The sequence below is a fragment of the Diceros bicornis genome, chromosome 4 (assembly GCF_020826845.1).
Source record: "Diceros bicornis minor isolate mBicDic1 chromosome 4, mDicBic1.mat.cur, whole genome shotgun sequence".
Taxonomy (NCBI): Eukaryota; Metazoa; Chordata; class Mammalia; order Perissodactyla; family Rhinocerotidae; genus Diceros; species Diceros bicornis.
Window position 1 is genome coordinate 33,960,457 of NC_080743.1, and position 18,363 is coordinate 33,978,819.

Below are 18,363 nucleotides of genomic sequence, written 5' to 3' on the forward strand. Positions count from 1 at the left end.
ATGTTATTAACGTTGGGGAGCCAAAGGAGTGAATTATGGTAGGGATTTTTTTTTTTTTGGCTGACCAGCATCAACATGGCCTTTCTATGTTTAGAAAATTCTTTGCCTTAAAATTTCTGTGGGAGTTGGCCGGGTGTGCCAAGCAGATCCACCCTCCAGAGTTTTGAAACTAGAACTATGAACACAGAGAAACAGGACTGTGGGGCATTTTTGTGGCAGTAATAGCAGAGGCCGTTCTCAGAGGCAGCTGTGGTAACTGATATTGGTGACAGCACCTGGAGCCCAGTGACATCAGTGTCAACAGCAATGCGTGGAGGTGGTATGGCAGCCATTGTTCGGCAATGGTGGCAGCAATGTGTGCACCATTAGTTCTGTGGCATGGTGTTGGCTATGATCCAAGCTGCGGAGTCTTGGTTTGTTCTGCCCATTTTCTGAGCCTATTCTCTATGCTTTCCGGCAATTCTGTGAGTCATAGTATCCTTAAGAATTTCCTAGTTCAGATTGCAATTAGAAAACCTTGACTGTTCCTTTCTAGCCAAAATGAGCTTAGAGAGGAAAAAACAGTCTTTTAATAACTTGCATTCCGTATAGACCTTAGCAGAGAGCCTTTTTAAGTGAGTACACCTGATATCGTTGTTTATTAATAAATAATGTGATCTCTAACCTTAAAATGTTATAGTTTACTAAGGAATGTAAGGCATTTACAAGAACTAAATACAATCTATAAGATGGAATAAATTTAAATGCTAAATTGGGAAGAGACTATGCCATTTGAAAAGTCTTCCTGAAGGGGATGAGACTATAGTCATTTCCTGAAGGATGGGCAGGAGCTGATATTTTGGGTCCAGGAACCACAAAGCATAGGAGGGAGACTGGATATTCACTGGGCAGCGGGACCAGCCTGACTGAAGTGCGCATATGAACTGAAACCAATGAGAGGTACATTTGAATGGTTAAGAGGGAACATATTATTAAGGCCTTGCCCTTTAATCAGAAATAGAGAATTTCTCTATGTCTCCAAATATCTTACATATATCTTTTAACTTTTTTTTAAGTTAAAAATTTTAAACATTAGGCAAAATATTTCACCAGGAGAGGTTTTAGAAATCAAGCCTGAACTAGCCTCTTCCCGGGCTATGTGCAAACTTCTCAGACATTCTTTCCAGGGCTGATGGAAGAAAAGAGCTGGGGCTGAGGGAAGTAAATAATAAAACCTGAAGATAGTTACAAAATATATCAATTTGCATTCAATTTTCCATTATTTTTGGAATTTAGTTTTTTTTTTTTTAAGTAATAAGCAGTGAACTAAGTAATTACAGCTTTGCATCGGCAGCACAAAGACTGAAGATTATTTCTTGGTGGCAATGTCCAAGCCTGCTCCTTGCCCTCCGCTCTTAGTAACATTCTTGCTCATTAACTTCAGGAAGACTTGCAGGAGTAAAGACACATTTGAAAGTGACTGAAAACAATTTTTAAATCCAACTTCCCTGCTTGACAATGACATGACTACAGTTCGGTCACTGGGTCAAAAATCAATTATAAAACAGAGGAGCTTTTCATGTCTTTTATTTTTGCATTAGCCTTAGTGAAAAACAGAGTCGAAAACTACAACCAAGAAGAAAGGCAACCATTAAATTACAGGAAACACAGTACTGGCTTTTTCTCTTGGCGGGCTGGGTGGGCTGCCTTCCAGCCCCGCTGTGGATCCCCTCAAGTTGATGGTTTGCTCTGTCGCTTATGCCCAGATCCCCGCCCGGGCGGAAACCGTCGCTCCGAAGTCCCCAAGCCAGGTGAGTGCGAGGACGCCCTCCTCCTACCTTCGATTCCCCGGCTTTCCTCCAGGGGACAGCGTCCCTTTCCCCACCCTCGCCGGAGTCCGAGAGTCCCACTCCTGCGTCTCCAGCAGGCCCGAGGCCAGGTGGGGCTGAGCCGGGCCGCACGCTCTCCCGGCAGTTCCGCGTCTGCGCAGCTGGCGAGGGGCTGGAGCGGGGCCGGCCCGGGAGGCGCAGGATGCGCGGGAGCCAATGGGCACGCTCGGGAGAGCCGGGCTGGCGGCGGCGGCCGGCCGGGCGCGCACTCTCGGGATGGAGGGCGAGCGCCCGGCATCTCAGGCGCTCTCCTCGGGCCTCCCGGCTGGGGGCGCCGACGGGGACAGCCCGGGGGACGGCGCCCCCCTCCCGGGCAGCAGCGGCTCCTCGACCCTGCTGCAGGCCGAGGTGCTGGATCTGGACGAGGACGAGGACGACCTGGAGGTGTTCAGTAAGGTGAGGGCGGCGGCGGCGGCGCGTCCCGGGAAAGTTCCAAGGCAACTCCGAGAGTTGGCACCGCTGTGCGGCGGTCGCCCCAGCGCGCTCGCTCTGCCTGGGCCGAGGCTCCGAGCTGGAGGCGGATGAGGTCTCCCCCGGCTGCCTGATCCCGCCTGGCAGCTCGCCGCACCCGGGGCTGCGTCCCGACCGGTCCCGAACAGCAGCCGCTCCCTCCTCTGCACTTTGACCTTCTGTTGGGCAGGGCCGTGGCTTCGTGGAGTCTGCAAAGTGGCGATTTTTCTTTTCCCTTTTCTCCTATTTTCTTCTCTGGCGCAGACATCCCCCGGGACGGTGCCAGAACCCGGAGGCGGTGGCCTGAAAGTGCCCCCGCCCCTAGCAGCAGCTTTTCGGGCGCAGCCAGCTCTGAACTCTGGGAGAGAGATCACCGGAGTCTAGAGAAATTATTCTTGATTTTATGTTGTTGCTGGTTGTGGAGTTGAGACTCGGGCGACACCCGAGGTGAGTCTCAAGTCCGGTAGGAATAGGTGCGAAGGAATCCCTCTTCAGGAGAAACGGTCGCGTGTCCAACAGGAAGCTGCTCCGCTGCGGAGCTCAGGATTGTTCAGATAGCCAGCTACTGCCACCCGACCCGCAGCCAGCCGCTTTCGTTTTTCCTCTCCTTAGGGAAATCGAGGACCAAAGGGCCCTCTTAACTTGCAGCATAATTGGAGAGAAATTGATTCGGGTTAGTGGTAGGCTTGTGCCTGTACACTGGTGGTTGAATTTCTTTTTGGAAAAGAAAAATACCTTCCTTGCGAGGCTGTTGAACGTCACTCCAGTGTCTCACGTTGCTGCTGTTAGAAGACTTGAGTTGAGATGAGAACATTGTATTAATTGCTAAGAAGTAGTTAAATGTTGCCTTGATGCGCTAGGTAAAGCAACATACTTAACCACTGCTTTATTCTGGAAGAGCGACCTGAAAGTGAACTAGCTTACTCTGATCCAAGAGGAATATGTAAAACTCCTTTTTTCCCCTTTAGGATTAAATGAAATGGTGGGCACAGTTGTATTGTAGATGTTCAGACAGAGTATCAGTTTTAAGTTCTTGATAAAGTTATTTGACCTTTCAATGTGTTTAAATTGTAAAATAGTGGAATTATTTTATGTTCACTTGTAGAAAGTTAACAGTGCCTTTTTATGTCCCATGCGCACTTTGAGATCAGCACTATGATCTCAGCACCATGCTGAGATCAAGGGCAATTGGCTAGTTCTTTACATTGCCTTCTAAGATACTGAGTCTATGAGAATTAGTGTATGGCTCTGCCTTGTGAATCTTCCAACATGGGGTGAGGGAGAGTGTTGGGAGTGGCCGTTGTGTATCAGAATCATCTGGGATTGTTTTAAACTTGTCATGTGGTTTCTCTTTCCCCAGAATCTGTGTTCCAGTCCCTGTTAAAAATCACTGTTTTAATGAGCCACTGTTGTTAATGGCGCATCTAAGGGGAGGCTAATGAACTTTAAGCTTCAGCTAGCTGTTCATTTGCTAGGCCTCTGGAAAGTAGGAAGTTGTAGATGTTCTAGGTGGGAAGGGAATGACAGGTTGCAACCAGAAGTATTTCTAAGTAAGGGGTTCTGGTATTGCAACCAGAAGTATTTCTAAGTAAAGGGTTCTGGTAAATTGCCTAAAGCTATCTCAGAAGAAAGGAATCTAGATCTCCATGGCTCCCACCAGTTGTTGAGATTTCTTTTCTCATTCTAAATAAAAATTTGCTTTTTCGCCTAATTTTGTATTTGTAATTTTGTGTTCTTTTTAAAAGGATGTAAGCTTCAGTCCCATATACCTGGATCCACCCTGCTTGTTAGTGTTGTATAACTACATGTTCTGGACACTTAGAAATTAAGAACCACTTCTATAGAAACTGGCCATGTAGATGAAGGTAAAGATATAATATTGGTTAAAGTCTGAAAAGAATGTTTGGAAAAAATTTTATATTAGCTGCCTGTTGATATTTCAGTAAGTTGACTTTTTTAACCATTAACCACAATTAGACGAGCAAATTTAAGAAAGTCCTCTCCATATCTACTCCCTTTCCTGCCTGCTCCTCTATAGAACTCTACCACTGGCCAGCCTACTCTAGGGCAGTTTCAACAATTACTTCTGCAGTATACTCAAGTTACCATTTAGTACTTTGAGATAGACCACTTATGTATTCATAAGTTTGTTTCATAAGAAACTATGTATTCATAGTTTATGTCTACAATTGTAGTCCATTATTCCTGTAGATTATTTGTGAATATATACCATGCTCCCATCCAGAAGCTTTTTTTTTTTTTTTTGCGAGGAAGATTAGCCCTGAGCTAACATCTGTTGCCAATCCCCGGCTTTTTTGCTGAGGAAGACTGGCCCTGGGCTAACATCCGTGCCCATCCTCTACTTTATATGGGACGCCACCACAGCATGGCTTGATAAGCGGTGCATAGGTCTGCACCCAGGATCTGAACCTGCAAAGCCCAGGCCACCGAAGTAGAGTGTGTGAACTTAACCACTACACCACCGGGCTGGCCCCAGAAGCTTTTTAAAGAGTAGGATCTTTGACTCATCAATATTACTTTTCTTCCCACAGTATATTACAAGTACCTTGCATATACGTGTTAAATATTTTTGTGTAAGATGCTATGCTAAGGATTCTTTGGAAAAAAAGAAACGTGAGATTCAGTTCTTGCTATCACAATCTTGGAGTCCAAGTGGAAGATGTGACAGAAACTCTAAATTGCAATATAAATCAAGAGAGATGGAGAATAAAACAAAGAAAGAATTGTTCTTAGTTTTCACCTAATTCAGGGAGGAGAAAATGATGCCAAATCTCAAGAGACCACAGGGAAACAGAGCGTATTGACTTAAAAGAACAAGTATAGATTTTGGAAGGTAGGAGAACATAACTGATGATTTAAAAAAAGAAAAAGAAGAAGGATAAAAACTGTAAAAAATAGTGTAAGGATAGTGTTAGAATTAGAATCAAAATGAGATGAGACTTGCAACAATTTAACTAGAGAAAAGGGGAAAATGTTTCTACATTTAAAGGAAAAGGTTCTCCTTTTGGGGGGAAAATAATATATTAAAATAAAATAAATTTCCTTTATTTTTATTAAATACTGTAATGTATAGAAGACACAGCACTTGAAACATAGCATAGGTAACTAGGTCCTATGAACCTATGAAACTAGGTCCTATGAATCTTTCTCCCAGTGAAACACTGAGATGTTTAACTGGTGCTCAGTATATGAAAGCTCTTATTATTGACCTTGTTAAAGGTATTCAGGACCATAAAATGGGGTCTATATCATCTGGGATAATCAGGGAATTTACAGATGTAATTATCTTCATCACCACTAGTCATCTTTGAGAAGTCATGGAATGCAGGCATGGCACCCAAAAGCTAGAGATAAATGAATATTCTTTTTTAAAATAACGGGCGAAAAGGAAGTTCCGGAAGGTACAGACCAGTAGGCTTAATTTCAGTCTTCAGCTAAGCTATCAAAGCTACAGAACTCTTTAGTATTTTGTTTCTAAATACTTTCAAAAGAAAGAGATGATCATATTTTATAAAGAATGATGGGGGCCGGCCCGTGGCATAGTGGTTAAGTGCATGCACTCTGCTACTGGTGGCCCGGGTTCGGATCCCGGGCGCGCACCGACGCACCGCTTCGCCGGCCATGCTGAGGCCGCATCCCACATACAGCAACTAGAAGGATGTGCAACTATGACATACAGCTATCTACTGGGGCTTTGGGGGAAAAAATAAATACATAAATAAAATTATTACAAAAAAAAAAAAAAAAGAAATGCAACCTAAGGGCTCCATGTTGTGAGGAAGCCCAGGTCACAGTGAGAGACTACTGCTCCAGGAAACAGCCCCATCTGGAGTCCCAGGCACCATCCAGCATCAAGTAACTGGCTTGTGACTGAAGATGTCTATATGATTTCAGCGCCTAGCATCGAGGCACCCCCAAGCCATCAAATCTTCTCAGCTGAGGCCCCACATATAGTGGAGCAGAGACAAGTTGTTTCTGCTGTATCCCATCTAAATTTTTGACCCAAAAAACCAATGGGCATATTAAAATATAAAATAAAATTATTTTATACCACTAAGTTTGAGATAGCTTGTTACACAGCAGTAGAAACTATAACAATAGCTAATAGTCTGTATACCATAATCAGCCTTTCAAATATTTTGATAAATTAGAATACTGGGTTTGGGAGGAGACTACTAGCTGCACTGCCTGTATTTGAAATCCTGGCTTTGCCACTTACTAGCTTTGTTTACTTGGGCAAGTTACTTAACTGGGCAATGCTTCAGATTTTTCTTCTGTAATATGAGGGCAAATAATAAATATGAGGATTAAATGGCTTACTATATGTAAAGAATTTATGACTTAGTATATGTAAAGAACTTATAAATACAGTCACGTGCTACATCACGATGTTTCAGTTAACAGCGGACCGCAAATACGATGGTTGGTACCATATAGCCTAGGGTGTAGTAGGCTATACCATCTAGGTTTGGTAAGTACACTCTATGATGTTCACACAATGACAAAATCACCTAATGACACACTTCTCAGAATGTATCCCTGTCATTGAGCAACGTATGACTGTAGTGCCTGGCCCTCAGTAAACACTCTTGAGTGTTGATCAGTTGTACACAGCCACCATAGGATCCTGCTGTCCAAAAAGAACTACAAAGATGGACATGTTCTGTATTTGCCTGTTTAGTGTGGCAGCCACTAGCCATATGTGGCTTTTGAGCACTGAAATATGGCTAGAACCTCTGAGGCACTGAACTTTTAATTCTATTTAATTTTAATTAATTTACATTTAAATGTAACTAGCCGCTTGTGGCTAGTGTCTACCAGTTTGGGCAGTACAGGTCTAAACAAATCAAAATTTTATTACTAGCATGGGTTTTGGTACCCAAGAAATATCCTTGAATGAATGAGTGGTTTCCTACCTTGGTGATCTGGACTGAGATATATAAAACACACACACTATACTTACATATATATGTGTGTGTGCAGTGTGTACATATATGACTGTGTATGTATGTATGTATGTATATATTATGTGTGTGTATATATAGAGTGTGTAAGCATGTATGAATGTGTGTATGTACATATATATATATATAGCTTGTGTGTGTATGCATTCTCAGTTGTCTAACTCAAAATCTAGAATACAGGATTACAGCAGGCAAGTCATGTGTTTCTCTTTCTCTGGCCTACATCCTGATCCTGCCTCAGTGGGGATGGTTAAAAAAAAGAGGAACCAATAAAGCAAAGGAAAATAGGATTGATCTAGGACTATTTATATTCCTCCCACTAGAAGCTCCCCTCTCTACCATCACAGCTCTCTTATATGTTAAGAACTCTTTTTATATTCCTCTCAGAGGAGGAAGAGTGGGTGGGTGAAATAGAAAGAAGATGAAAAATCCTCAAGTTCTCCTTATGAGTGAGCATGTATGGTTAACAGTAGAATTAAAACAAATAAGGAGGGGCCGGCCCCGTGGCTTAGCGGTTAAGTGCACGCGCTCCGCTACTGGCGGCCTGGGTTCGGATCCGGGCGCACCGACGCACCGCTTCTCTGGCCATGCTGAGGCCGCGTCCCACATACAGCAACTAGAAGGATGTGCAACTATGAAATACAACTATCTACTGGGGCTTTGGGGAAAAAAAAAGGAGGAGGATTGGCAATAGATGTTAGCTCAGAGCCAGTCTTCCTAAGCAAAAAGAGGAGGATTAGCATGGATGTTAGCTCAGGGCTGATCTTCCTCACAAAAAAAAAAAAAAAAAAGGAAATTGCAGAATAAGTTTGGGGAGACCTTGTATAGGACCATTTTATATACAAACATTCCTAGTGGTTTTCAGTGACTGAATGATCAATATACACAGGTGACATGGTATTGAATCTAAGCAAACACTATACTTTTTCCCATACCCATGGCAATGGGATATTATCTTGTCTGCGGAAGCCAGTGACTTGTAATTGATTCTTTGGAGTGCTGTGTTGAAATAGAGCCTGAGATCTTGTCTGGGCTTAGCAGAAAGAGGGCTTGGATCCATCAGCGCTATCTTCCATTGGCACAAGATGTAGGGAGGGCTGCAGTAGCAGCAGTCTTGCCATGAATTTGCCATCATGAAGGAGAATAAGCTAAGGGGTTTCACTGATGATACGTTCTGGCAACCATGGCCTGTGAAGAAGGGCTGGGAATTACAAAACATAGTTTAGCTTGGAAAAGACTTGGGTTAATTCTTTTAACAATTCTTTGTGAAGAGTTATTACGATCTAAGTGGATTAAATGTGTGTAGTTTTGAAGGGCAAAACTGGAACCACTAGGTCAAAAATATGCGAAGGCAAGTTTTAGGTCATATTAAGGAAGAGTTTTCTAATCGAAGTTTCCAAAATGAAAGGGATTACTCAGCAGAGCCGTGAATTCTGTCACTAAAAATGTTCTAGCACAAGCTGGATGACTGTTCCAGAGGACAGGAGGGTGTGACAGTTGGACTGTCTCTTTCCACTCTTAAGAGGCTGTTACAAATGGAATTATAAATTTTAACTTATAAATTTAATGACAAGAGTAGTGGAAAGTCTTAATTAGGTGTTCCTACTCATTCCTTCAACTTAATTCCCAAAATGAACGATGTCCCGCCGTTCCCTAATTCTTATATTTCTCTTCCCACACTTGTTATCTTTTCCATTTTATTCTTTGCTAATGAGGTGACAGTATCTTAGATATCCAAGATAAAATACTTAGCATTATTTTCTATTTATTCCTTTCACTCACTCTCCATGTCCCCTATGTATCTGAAGAGTCCCCATTGGTTTTATCTTCCTGGTATGTCTGGAATCAGTGCCTTCTTTCCATTCCCACTGCTACAATCTGAGTAGTTATGTGGTTACCTCTGAGAACCATTAAAGTAGCCTCATAAGGTCTTCGTTCTTACTCTTCTGCCTCTATCCTGTACTATGTGCCACAGCAAACTGATGTTTCCAGAGCACACAGCTCTGATCATATTGTCACATTTTGCCATTCAAGGCCCTTGGTGATCAGGTTACACCCTGGCTCTCCTGCCTCCTGCCTTAACACTCTCTTTCCTCTAGTGCCTTACTACTCACAGTATGTTCCATAAATCTATTGCATCACCTGAGAGCTTGTTAGAAATGCAGTCTCAGAACCCACTCCAGACCCAATAAATCAGACTCTGTATTTTAACAGGATTTCCTGGTGATTTGTTTGTACCTGACCATTTGAAGAGCACTGATCTAGAATTGTGTAATTATTGTTGGGTCAACAAAACAAAATCCTTTCCGTTATTATGACCCAGTGTAAAGCTACCTCTTCCCCAAGAGCTTCTTCATTTTCCAGATAGAATTAATTTCTCCACTCTGTGCTCCCCACGATAGTGTTTTAAATCTCTTAATACATTTTGCCTTATAAATAGGTATTTATTTCTCTTCTCTAAAACCATGATTGCTTGTCTATCTCCAATAAATTAAACTCCTTGAAGGTAGGATAGTAGGAACTCTAAATATTAATGGAATAAATACATTAATGAATGACATGTCCTGTGACTTTTTTCATATGTATAGAAACATTGTTACAGTGCTTTGCCAATGATCTGTTTTCAGTAAATTCAGTTTGTATTGTATTGGTCTTTCCTATCAGTATACTAAACCGAATAGAATTTAAAACAAATTGGTCTTAATAAATGGTGAATAAATGTTATTGATGGATGACACAGAGCTGTATTGAGTGTCAATCCTGGACAAAATCTCCTGTTTAGATTTTATTAGAAGAAATAAACACAAGGCATAAAAAACCCAAGGGAATCATTTAGGAAACTTCTTTTACTTGGAAAAGTAAATCCTTTTAAGCCAATAGCACTTGTCTCAATCAGGGGTTTGATTGCAGGCATTGAAAATCAACTCCAGCAGGAAAGAAATGAAATGGTGAATATTAGGTAGCTCACAGAGTAGATTTGAAGGCTGGAAATGCAGTTGCAGGAAAGGACCAGGCACTAGCGACAACTATAGCCAGTATTATGTTTGGAAAGGGGATGGAATGTTGTGTAGCCAAAAGGAAAAAAAAAAATCCATGGAAACCTATAGGAAAAAAAACTACAGTTTTGTTGTGCAGACAACAGTATTTTATTTATTTATTTATTGGTCAGTGGCAGTGGGGAAAACTATTACAGATATTTTGGGAAAATGATGTCAAAAAGCTCCAGATTTGAACTTAATATATTCTAGAAAATATCCATTATTCTATTGAGTTTTACAGGTGGAGTTTTAATTTTGCATCCTTTAGGTTCTAATAGGATGCTCTAGGATAACTCTCATAGCCTGCTGCAGTTGTACAAGTGGCTAGAGTGAGCAAAAGGTAGCACCGATTCAATAGCTGTGTGGTTGTAGTGTTCCAAATTTATTTTATTCATGTATTTATTTATTTTTATCCCACACTTTCCGAAGAGGATATCAGACTAATAGTTAAACATTCACAGTTACTCACTTTAAGAATATATTTTAAAGTTTTATCAATAAACAAATGAAAAGTTATATGCTTGAAAGATTTAGTTTTTTAAATGGAATATTTGATTAACTGACACTGCATGTATCAATCATGCTGGGTAACACAGTGTTGCTTATAGTATTAATAAAAAAGGATATATCACAGGGCCGGCCTGGTGGCATAGTGGTTAAGTTCATGTGCTCTGCTCTGGTGGCCCAGGGTTTGCAGGTTTGGATCCCAGGTGCAGATCTACACACCGCTCATCAAGCCATGCTGTAGCGGTGGCCCATATACAACATAGAGGAAGATGGGCACAGATGTTAGCCCAGGGCCCATCTTCCTCACCAAGAAAAAAAAAAGAATATATCAAACAATCAAAATTATTAGCAAATACTGACATAAAAATCAGTAAAATACACTTATAAAACAAAACAGAAAGTTAAACCAATTGTTTTTACAACTGAAATGGAAAAAAAAATTGAAAATTTTTTTTGACTTTGAGAAATGCTTTGGTATGACATATTCTTTTTTTTATTGTTTTAAACTAACTTTATTGAGATATAATTTATATACTATAAAATTCACCCATTTTGGGTGAGTCATTTTTTTTTAGTAAATTTACTGAGCTGTACAACCATCACCGTAAGCCAGTTTTAGAACATTTTCATCTCCCCCCAAAATCCGTCATGCCATTTACAGTTAATCTCCATTTTCACTCCCAGCCATAGATGACTACTATTTTCTGTCTCTATATATTTGCCTTTTTAGGACATTTCATATAAATAGAATCATTGCCTTTTTAGGACATTTCATATAAATGGAATCACACACTATGTGGTCTTTTGTGTCTGGTTTCTTTCGTTTAGCATAATATTTTTAAGATTGATTTTTGTTGTAATTTTGTTTTTTAATCATGATTTTTAATTTTTTGATATAAGAAATAAAAGCTCTTATTTTAAAATGAAAAACAGAGCTTAATCATTTAAAATGAAACATTAGGAATAGAAATTCTGTTTAGAATTAAAATGAAAGCCTCATTATGTGTGACCAAAAACAAATGGCAAACTCTTGGTATATGAATCTTCAAAACTGGGAAAAATAAAAATCCCTGATTTGTTCTTTTGTGCTAACTCTGAGGATGTTAAGTGTGTGTGTATATATGTACACATATATACACATTTACTTATATGTATTTAATCTAACTGAACGTCGAGTGGTATTTTCATCAGCTTTCATTAGGTTATACTCTGGTACAGACTACCTCAAGATCTCAGTGGCTTACCTACAACAAAGACCTATTTGTTTCTCATGTACCTGTCAACTGTGACTGAGCTGTGTGTCTGTTCCAGGCTTTGAGTCTGTTTCACATGTCGTCTTCATTTTGGCATCAAGACTGAGGGACTGACCCCAAACTGGGGCATGTCATTCCTGTGGCAGAAAGAAAAGAATATGAGCCCTGGTGGAAACAGGCCATTGCTCCCACATCTTCTGCTTAGACACATGCCATTATCCAAAGCAAGTCACTGTCAAATCCATTGGAGTGGGGAACTATTTTCCTTTCATAAGGAGGCACTGAAAGTTACCTGGCAATTGACCAGGAGGTATAATCTTCTCATAGGAAAACAGGGGGTCATTGGGAACAATCGTACTATCTCCCACAGTGGTTTTGTGGCAAAGTTATATAGGAAAATGGGCATGTTGGACCTTTTTGAGTAAGGAAAACCAATTTTTTTTCTGTAGAGTGTTAAATACAAAAAAGAAAATGTTCCACTACGTAAGAAATTAGCCACGCATAAGTGAGATAAATGGAAAGGCATTAGTCATGATTAATAACCTCCAATTGGCTAATGTTCATAAACAGTCTAAGACCATTCAGATCCTTAAATCCTCTAGCTGTGCAACAAATGTCTTACTTTAGGATTTTCAGTTGCAACATTCATTTATCATGGAGTTCTCCTCCCCTTTTTTTCAAGACCTGTGAGATAAAAATGTGAATACTTACAATTCTGACATAGTAAATGTCAAATGAGTTTTGTTGGTTATACCTTCATCAAAGCCTGTGTTCCAGCCATTTGCCTCCTTTCTGTCCTCCAACATTCTAAGTCATTTCCTGCCTTAGGCTTATTGGTTTCCCTCACTGGAATCTTCTTCCCTCAGTGGTTTTCATGGCTGGTTCCTTCTCATGTTGCCCCCTTAAGGACACCTTCCCTGACAGCTCTATCGAAAACATTCCTCTTGCTCCCTGCCTCAGCCCCCTACCCCAGCAGCCCACTCCACTGTCTTTGGCATTTACTGAACACTTGTTTTGTTTATTAACACTTATTCATATCTGGAATTGTCTTGTTTTTCTATATGTGTATTTGTTTATTATCTATTACCTCCCTCCCCCCTCCCCAACTAAAGTATAAGCTTCATGAAAGCAGGAACCATGCCAGTCTTGGCCACTCTTGTATCCCCAGTCCAGTGCCTGACACATGGTTGACATTCAATGAATATTTGTTAAATGAAGTAAAGCTCCTGCACTAGGTGCCTTTTGTGTGTGCATATGGGTGGCGGTGATGGTAGTGGTGGTTGAGTCTTGGCTCTGCCAGTTAAGAAGTAAGTGATTTGGGGAGAATTATTATCATCCCTTTACCACAGGTTTATTCATCTGTAAAATGGGGATGATGATAATCACACTTACTTCCATTAGGTTGTTGAGAGGATTAAATGAAATAATGCAAGTTTGTGCTAAGGCACAGTTTCTGGAACTTAGAAAACTCTCAGTATTTGTAATTATCGTATGTAAGATTAATATTTTTAACTTGTATAAGCATCCATTTTGCATTTGTGGTAAGATCAGAGAATCATAAAAATATATTTGTCCCCATATTTAAGGAGCTTATACTTATTTAAGGGAAGATTTTATGGTAATATATTGAAGTCTAGATGGGGCTATTTATACAACTACTTAGGATAAAACTATGGAAAATACAGGAAAAAATTCCATGGAGTCAAAAGAGGTACCATGGAGATAAAATTAAGGAGGTGAGATACTTTTAATTTAAAATAACTAAAGCGTATGTTTTCTAATTACTGTTGAGAGTGTTACCAAAATTCTGGTGTTGTCTCTTAAATGCTATATTATGTGTATAGCTCCTCCTTTGAGTGAGTCATTACATGTAGTATTTGCCAGGCTATTTAGAACTGCTAGGGGATAACAGTAGTCTTGATGCAGCAGTTTTAACTGTCTACTAGTTTTCCTGATATGTTATGAGCATATATTAGTCTCTTCAGAAATGCTCTTAAGTTTGTTGGTGTGGCTAGATATCAAGGCAGCTCATCTCTTTCCCTGGAGAATATCCATAAAGACGGCACTTTGGTTTAGGGGAGTAGTTTTAATTTACTGTAGGCCAGAAGTCATTTTAGCAGTGCCTATAAGTGTACAGTCAGCTGGTTACGCTCCTTAGGAACCATTTCTTATTACATTCCTGAGTTGGGTCTGCAATATTCTTTGCCCATAGGATGTATTTTCAACCTCTTCAGGAGTTCTGGTTAGAGTAATTATTTTTCCCAGTTTTCTCTGCTTCCGTTTAGTCATCACTGAATCCACAATAGGTGGTTGGCTGATATTGTGTTTCCTATGTGTATCCAGTACCCCAAACTTATTATTTTTTTTAATTTATTAGGGTCATATTGGCTTACAACATTGTGTAAATTTCAAGTGTATATCACTACATTTCAGTTTCTGTATAGATTACATCATGTTCGCCACCAACAGTCCCATTTTTATCCATCACCATACATATGTGCCCCCCGCAAAACTTATTTTAAGGCAAGTTTGGTAGACCCTTATCATTGTGGATTTCGCATTCATGGGTTTAAATATCTTTGACGTGAATGATATGACATATGGCTGAGGCACGCATATAACTGCACCAGTGATTTGGAGGACACACTTAGTGAGGGAGCCTTGCCTTTCTTTCAGCCCTAACATTTTATTTGTTTACTTGTACTTGCTTACATATGCAGTAATCTTTACTGAGGTGATTACAGACATTAATTTGTGAGTATGTGTGTATTTGTGTCCGAGTGTTTAAAAAACGCCCCTAAAAGAAATGCAAATGCTAAAAATATGGAACTAACTTACCTTCTATCTGCTTTCCAATGGTCAAGAGGACTTTATTTTTATGTCTAAGTTTCATGAGAGAACTGTGAAGAGAAAATTGACAATTTTCAGTGATCAAGAATATATCCTTATCCTATTTGAACATACCTTTTTTAAACTTTTAAAATGATTTTTATTGTAGAATGTTTTCATACATACAAAAGAATATATATAAATATATGTATCTATATTATATCTCCCTCTATATATTATATAACTATCTATATAATATCTATAGTGTAAAGCAGGGGCATCCAACAACCTGTGGGCCAAGCCTGGTCTGCTTCGTATTTGTAAATAAAGCTTTATTGGCATGCACCCACACCTATTCATTTACGTTTTGTCTAAGACTGCTTTCACACTACAGTGGCCAAGGTGAGTAATTGTGACAGAGACCAGATAGCCCATAAGGCCCAAATTTACTCTCTGGCCCTTTGTAGAAAATGTTTGCAGACTCCTACTAATAGAATAATAAAATTTACATCCATGTACCCACCACTCAGCTTAAGAAGTAAAACATAACCCCAAATTTTGATATTTTCTGTGTGGCCTTCCCTAAGATTCTCTCTCTCTCTTTTTCTTAAAAGAAAATAATAATCTGAATTTTGTGTTTATCATTTGTTTGGTTTTCATAAAAGTATATATATGTGTCTTGAAGCAGTATATTTTAAGGATTTATGCAAATTTGGACCTATGCAAAATGACCTTGGGACATTTTAAAATGTTTTAGGACTTTTTAAAATGATACCGTACTGTGTGAATTCTTCTCTGATTTGCATTTTTTCTCCTAACATTTAGTTTCTGAGATTTATCTATGTTATTGCATGAAATTGTAGCTGATTTTCATTGCCATATAGTATATAAGACCTTTCATGCATATACCAGAATTTATTTATCCATTCTTCTGTTTCTAGTTTTTTCTAATTTCCAACAGTGCTGCCTTGAATGTACATGTACTTGCTCAGGTTTTGTGCACTACATAACTATGTAGCAACCATAGAAGTTGATTTTTTCTTGCTTTAGATTTCTGTTTAATTTCATGGGATACTGAAAAAGTGAATTCAGCGACAACTCTAGGGGATCTTATCTTGATGTCCCTTTGACTTACTGGCAATTAGGAGGTCAAATGCTGGTTCCTCCATTTAACAGCAGTTAGAGTTTGAACAAGTGGTGTAACCTCTCTGTTTTCCTCATCTGAAAACAAGGGATGAAAGAGCACCTACTCAATAGTATTGCTATCTGATTAAAAGAAGAAAGAAATAGAACATACTCTTCAGGGTCATGGTTAGGTTTATGTAAGATCATTCATGGAAAGCTTTCAAGCAGACAATGTATATATCACATTTGTTCATGTCTTTTTATCCTCTCCTTAATCCTCTGTGATCCAGGGGGAGATAGGACCTCTCTAAGAGGTTACAAGTGAGAAAACTGAACCTCAGAAAAGTCAAGTGACTTGACCAGGTGCACACAGCTGGTATCTGTCTAAAGTTGAATTAAGTTGAGCTCTGCCTAACTACAAAGACTTTTTCTTTTAATATATCACTTTTTTTTTTTTTTGGCCAGAGGTGAAAATTATGTCAAACAAAATTATGTGAAAAATTTCTATGGTCAGTATATGGCTTTGTAGTGCACAAAACCTGAGGAAGTCCATTCAAGGCAACACTGTTAGAAAATAGAAACACTAGAAACAGAAAAATGCATAAATAAATTATGGTATATGCATACAAGGGTATATATACTACGTAGCACTGGAGATTATGTCAAACAAGATTAGAGTGTTGTATGCCCCTTTATAGAACACGACACAGGCTGCCTTTTCCCTCAATCACATTTTCAACAGTGTTCCGCAGAAGGCCTTTCTAATTTTTTATTATTATTATAAGCAGGCAGATTGGAAGGAGTTATAAACCAAAACACAGCTGGTAAGTCTAAATTTAGGCCCATCAAGATGAGTGTCCCTCATAACAACATGGTTTCTCAAACTCCTTCCACTTTAAGTTGCTTTTTTACCAGATGTCTCTTGGTGTGCATGTTTCTTGTGCATCAGCGATTTTATTTGCATGGCCTTTTCATGCCAGTATTCTGATTTATCACACTTCTCACATTGAGTTTTTTCCTTCTACTTGTAAAAAGAAAATAGCTGTTTGTGCACAGATGGTGGATACAATTTAGTATTATCAGAGTAATTCATGTTATATTTATGAGATGTTCCTAAGTAGCATTTTAGTGAGGGATATTAAGGAAGGGCAGCTCTTAGAGAGGTCCTATCTCTCCTTTTAACCTGTTTCTTTTGGTGTTTATTTCCTGAGTGCTCAAGTATTGGCAAGTCATTGTTTGTTTTAAATTTCAGCTATATATTTTATTTATTTCAATAGTAGAACTTTGGAACCATCTAATAGCATTAAAGGAGGGAGGCAAAACATTTCTCAGAAACTACTGGAGTTGATTGTTAACCTGTAAAAAAATGAATGAATGGAGCAAGGATGAAATATATTAATCATAACTCCTTTCTTCCTTCCTTTCTGCCCTTGCATCCTTCCTTAAATTTTTATTGTGTACAACTTGATGTCTAGAAATGCCGTTAGTTTGCGAAGGCTGTCGTAACAAAGTGCCACAGACTGGGTGTCTGAAACAGCAGAAATTTATTTGCTCACAGTCCTGAAAGTTAGAAGTCTGAAATCAAGGTATCAGCAGGTTTGGTTCCTTCTGAGGGCAGGCAGGGAAGGATCTATTCCAGGCCTCTCAACTTGGCTTGCAGTTGGCCATCTTCTCCCTATGTCTCTTAACATTGTCTTCCCCCTCTACATGTCTCTGTGTCCAAATTTCCCCTTTTTATAAGCACACCAGTCATATTGCATCAGGACCCACCCTGATGACCACACTTTAACTTGATTACCTCCAGATCCTATCTCCAAATAAGGTCACATTCTGAGATACTGAGGGGTCAGGACTTCAACGTATGAATTTTGGGAGAGCACAATTCAACCCATATCAAGTGCTTATAATAAACCAAAAGTAACAACAAGGGAAACTTACACTTAATTTGTAAGTGACTTTGTCAATAAATTCCAATATCATGCTAACACAATTCTAATGTCCTTTTATTTCAGTAAAGTCACTTAAGTGGTTTCTCTTGTAGTGAATGTATTGGTTTGGAGTAAGGATAAAAGACAATGACTTCTTGCAGTAACTTGGCTTACTTCTCTCTTACACATATTCAAATCCCCGCTTAAAATCATCCCCAGATTTTTTTGTTGCAGATGTGTGTGTGTGTGTGTGTGTGTGTCTTCACTATGCTTGCTATAGGAAAGTTATTCAATGTTATTTAAGAAGTAGAGATTCATCACACAGGTAATTTTCCTTCTGCTTTAATCTCTTGATGAAAAAAGTGAAAAGATGTGCTTTC

General features: G+C 39.4%; 1 protein-coding gene across 4 annotated transcripts in view; it reads left to right on the forward strand.

The window, feature by feature from the left end:
- Positions 1-2,053: 2,053 nt before the first annotated feature.
- The window catches only part of SNX7 (sorting nexin 7), a 102,404-nt gene continuing 86,094 nt past the window's right edge, over positions 2,054-18,363 (forward strand). For all 4 annotated transcript variants that reach the window (XM_058538607.1, XM_058538606.1, XM_058538608.1 and 1 more), the window contains exon 1: positions 2,054-2,264. In XM_058538607.1, the coding sequence (XP_058394590.1) occupies positions 2,085-2,264 (180 nt within the window). In that variant the 5' untranslated portion in view covers positions 2,054-2,084. The remainder of the gene's footprint in view (positions 2,265-18,363) is intronic.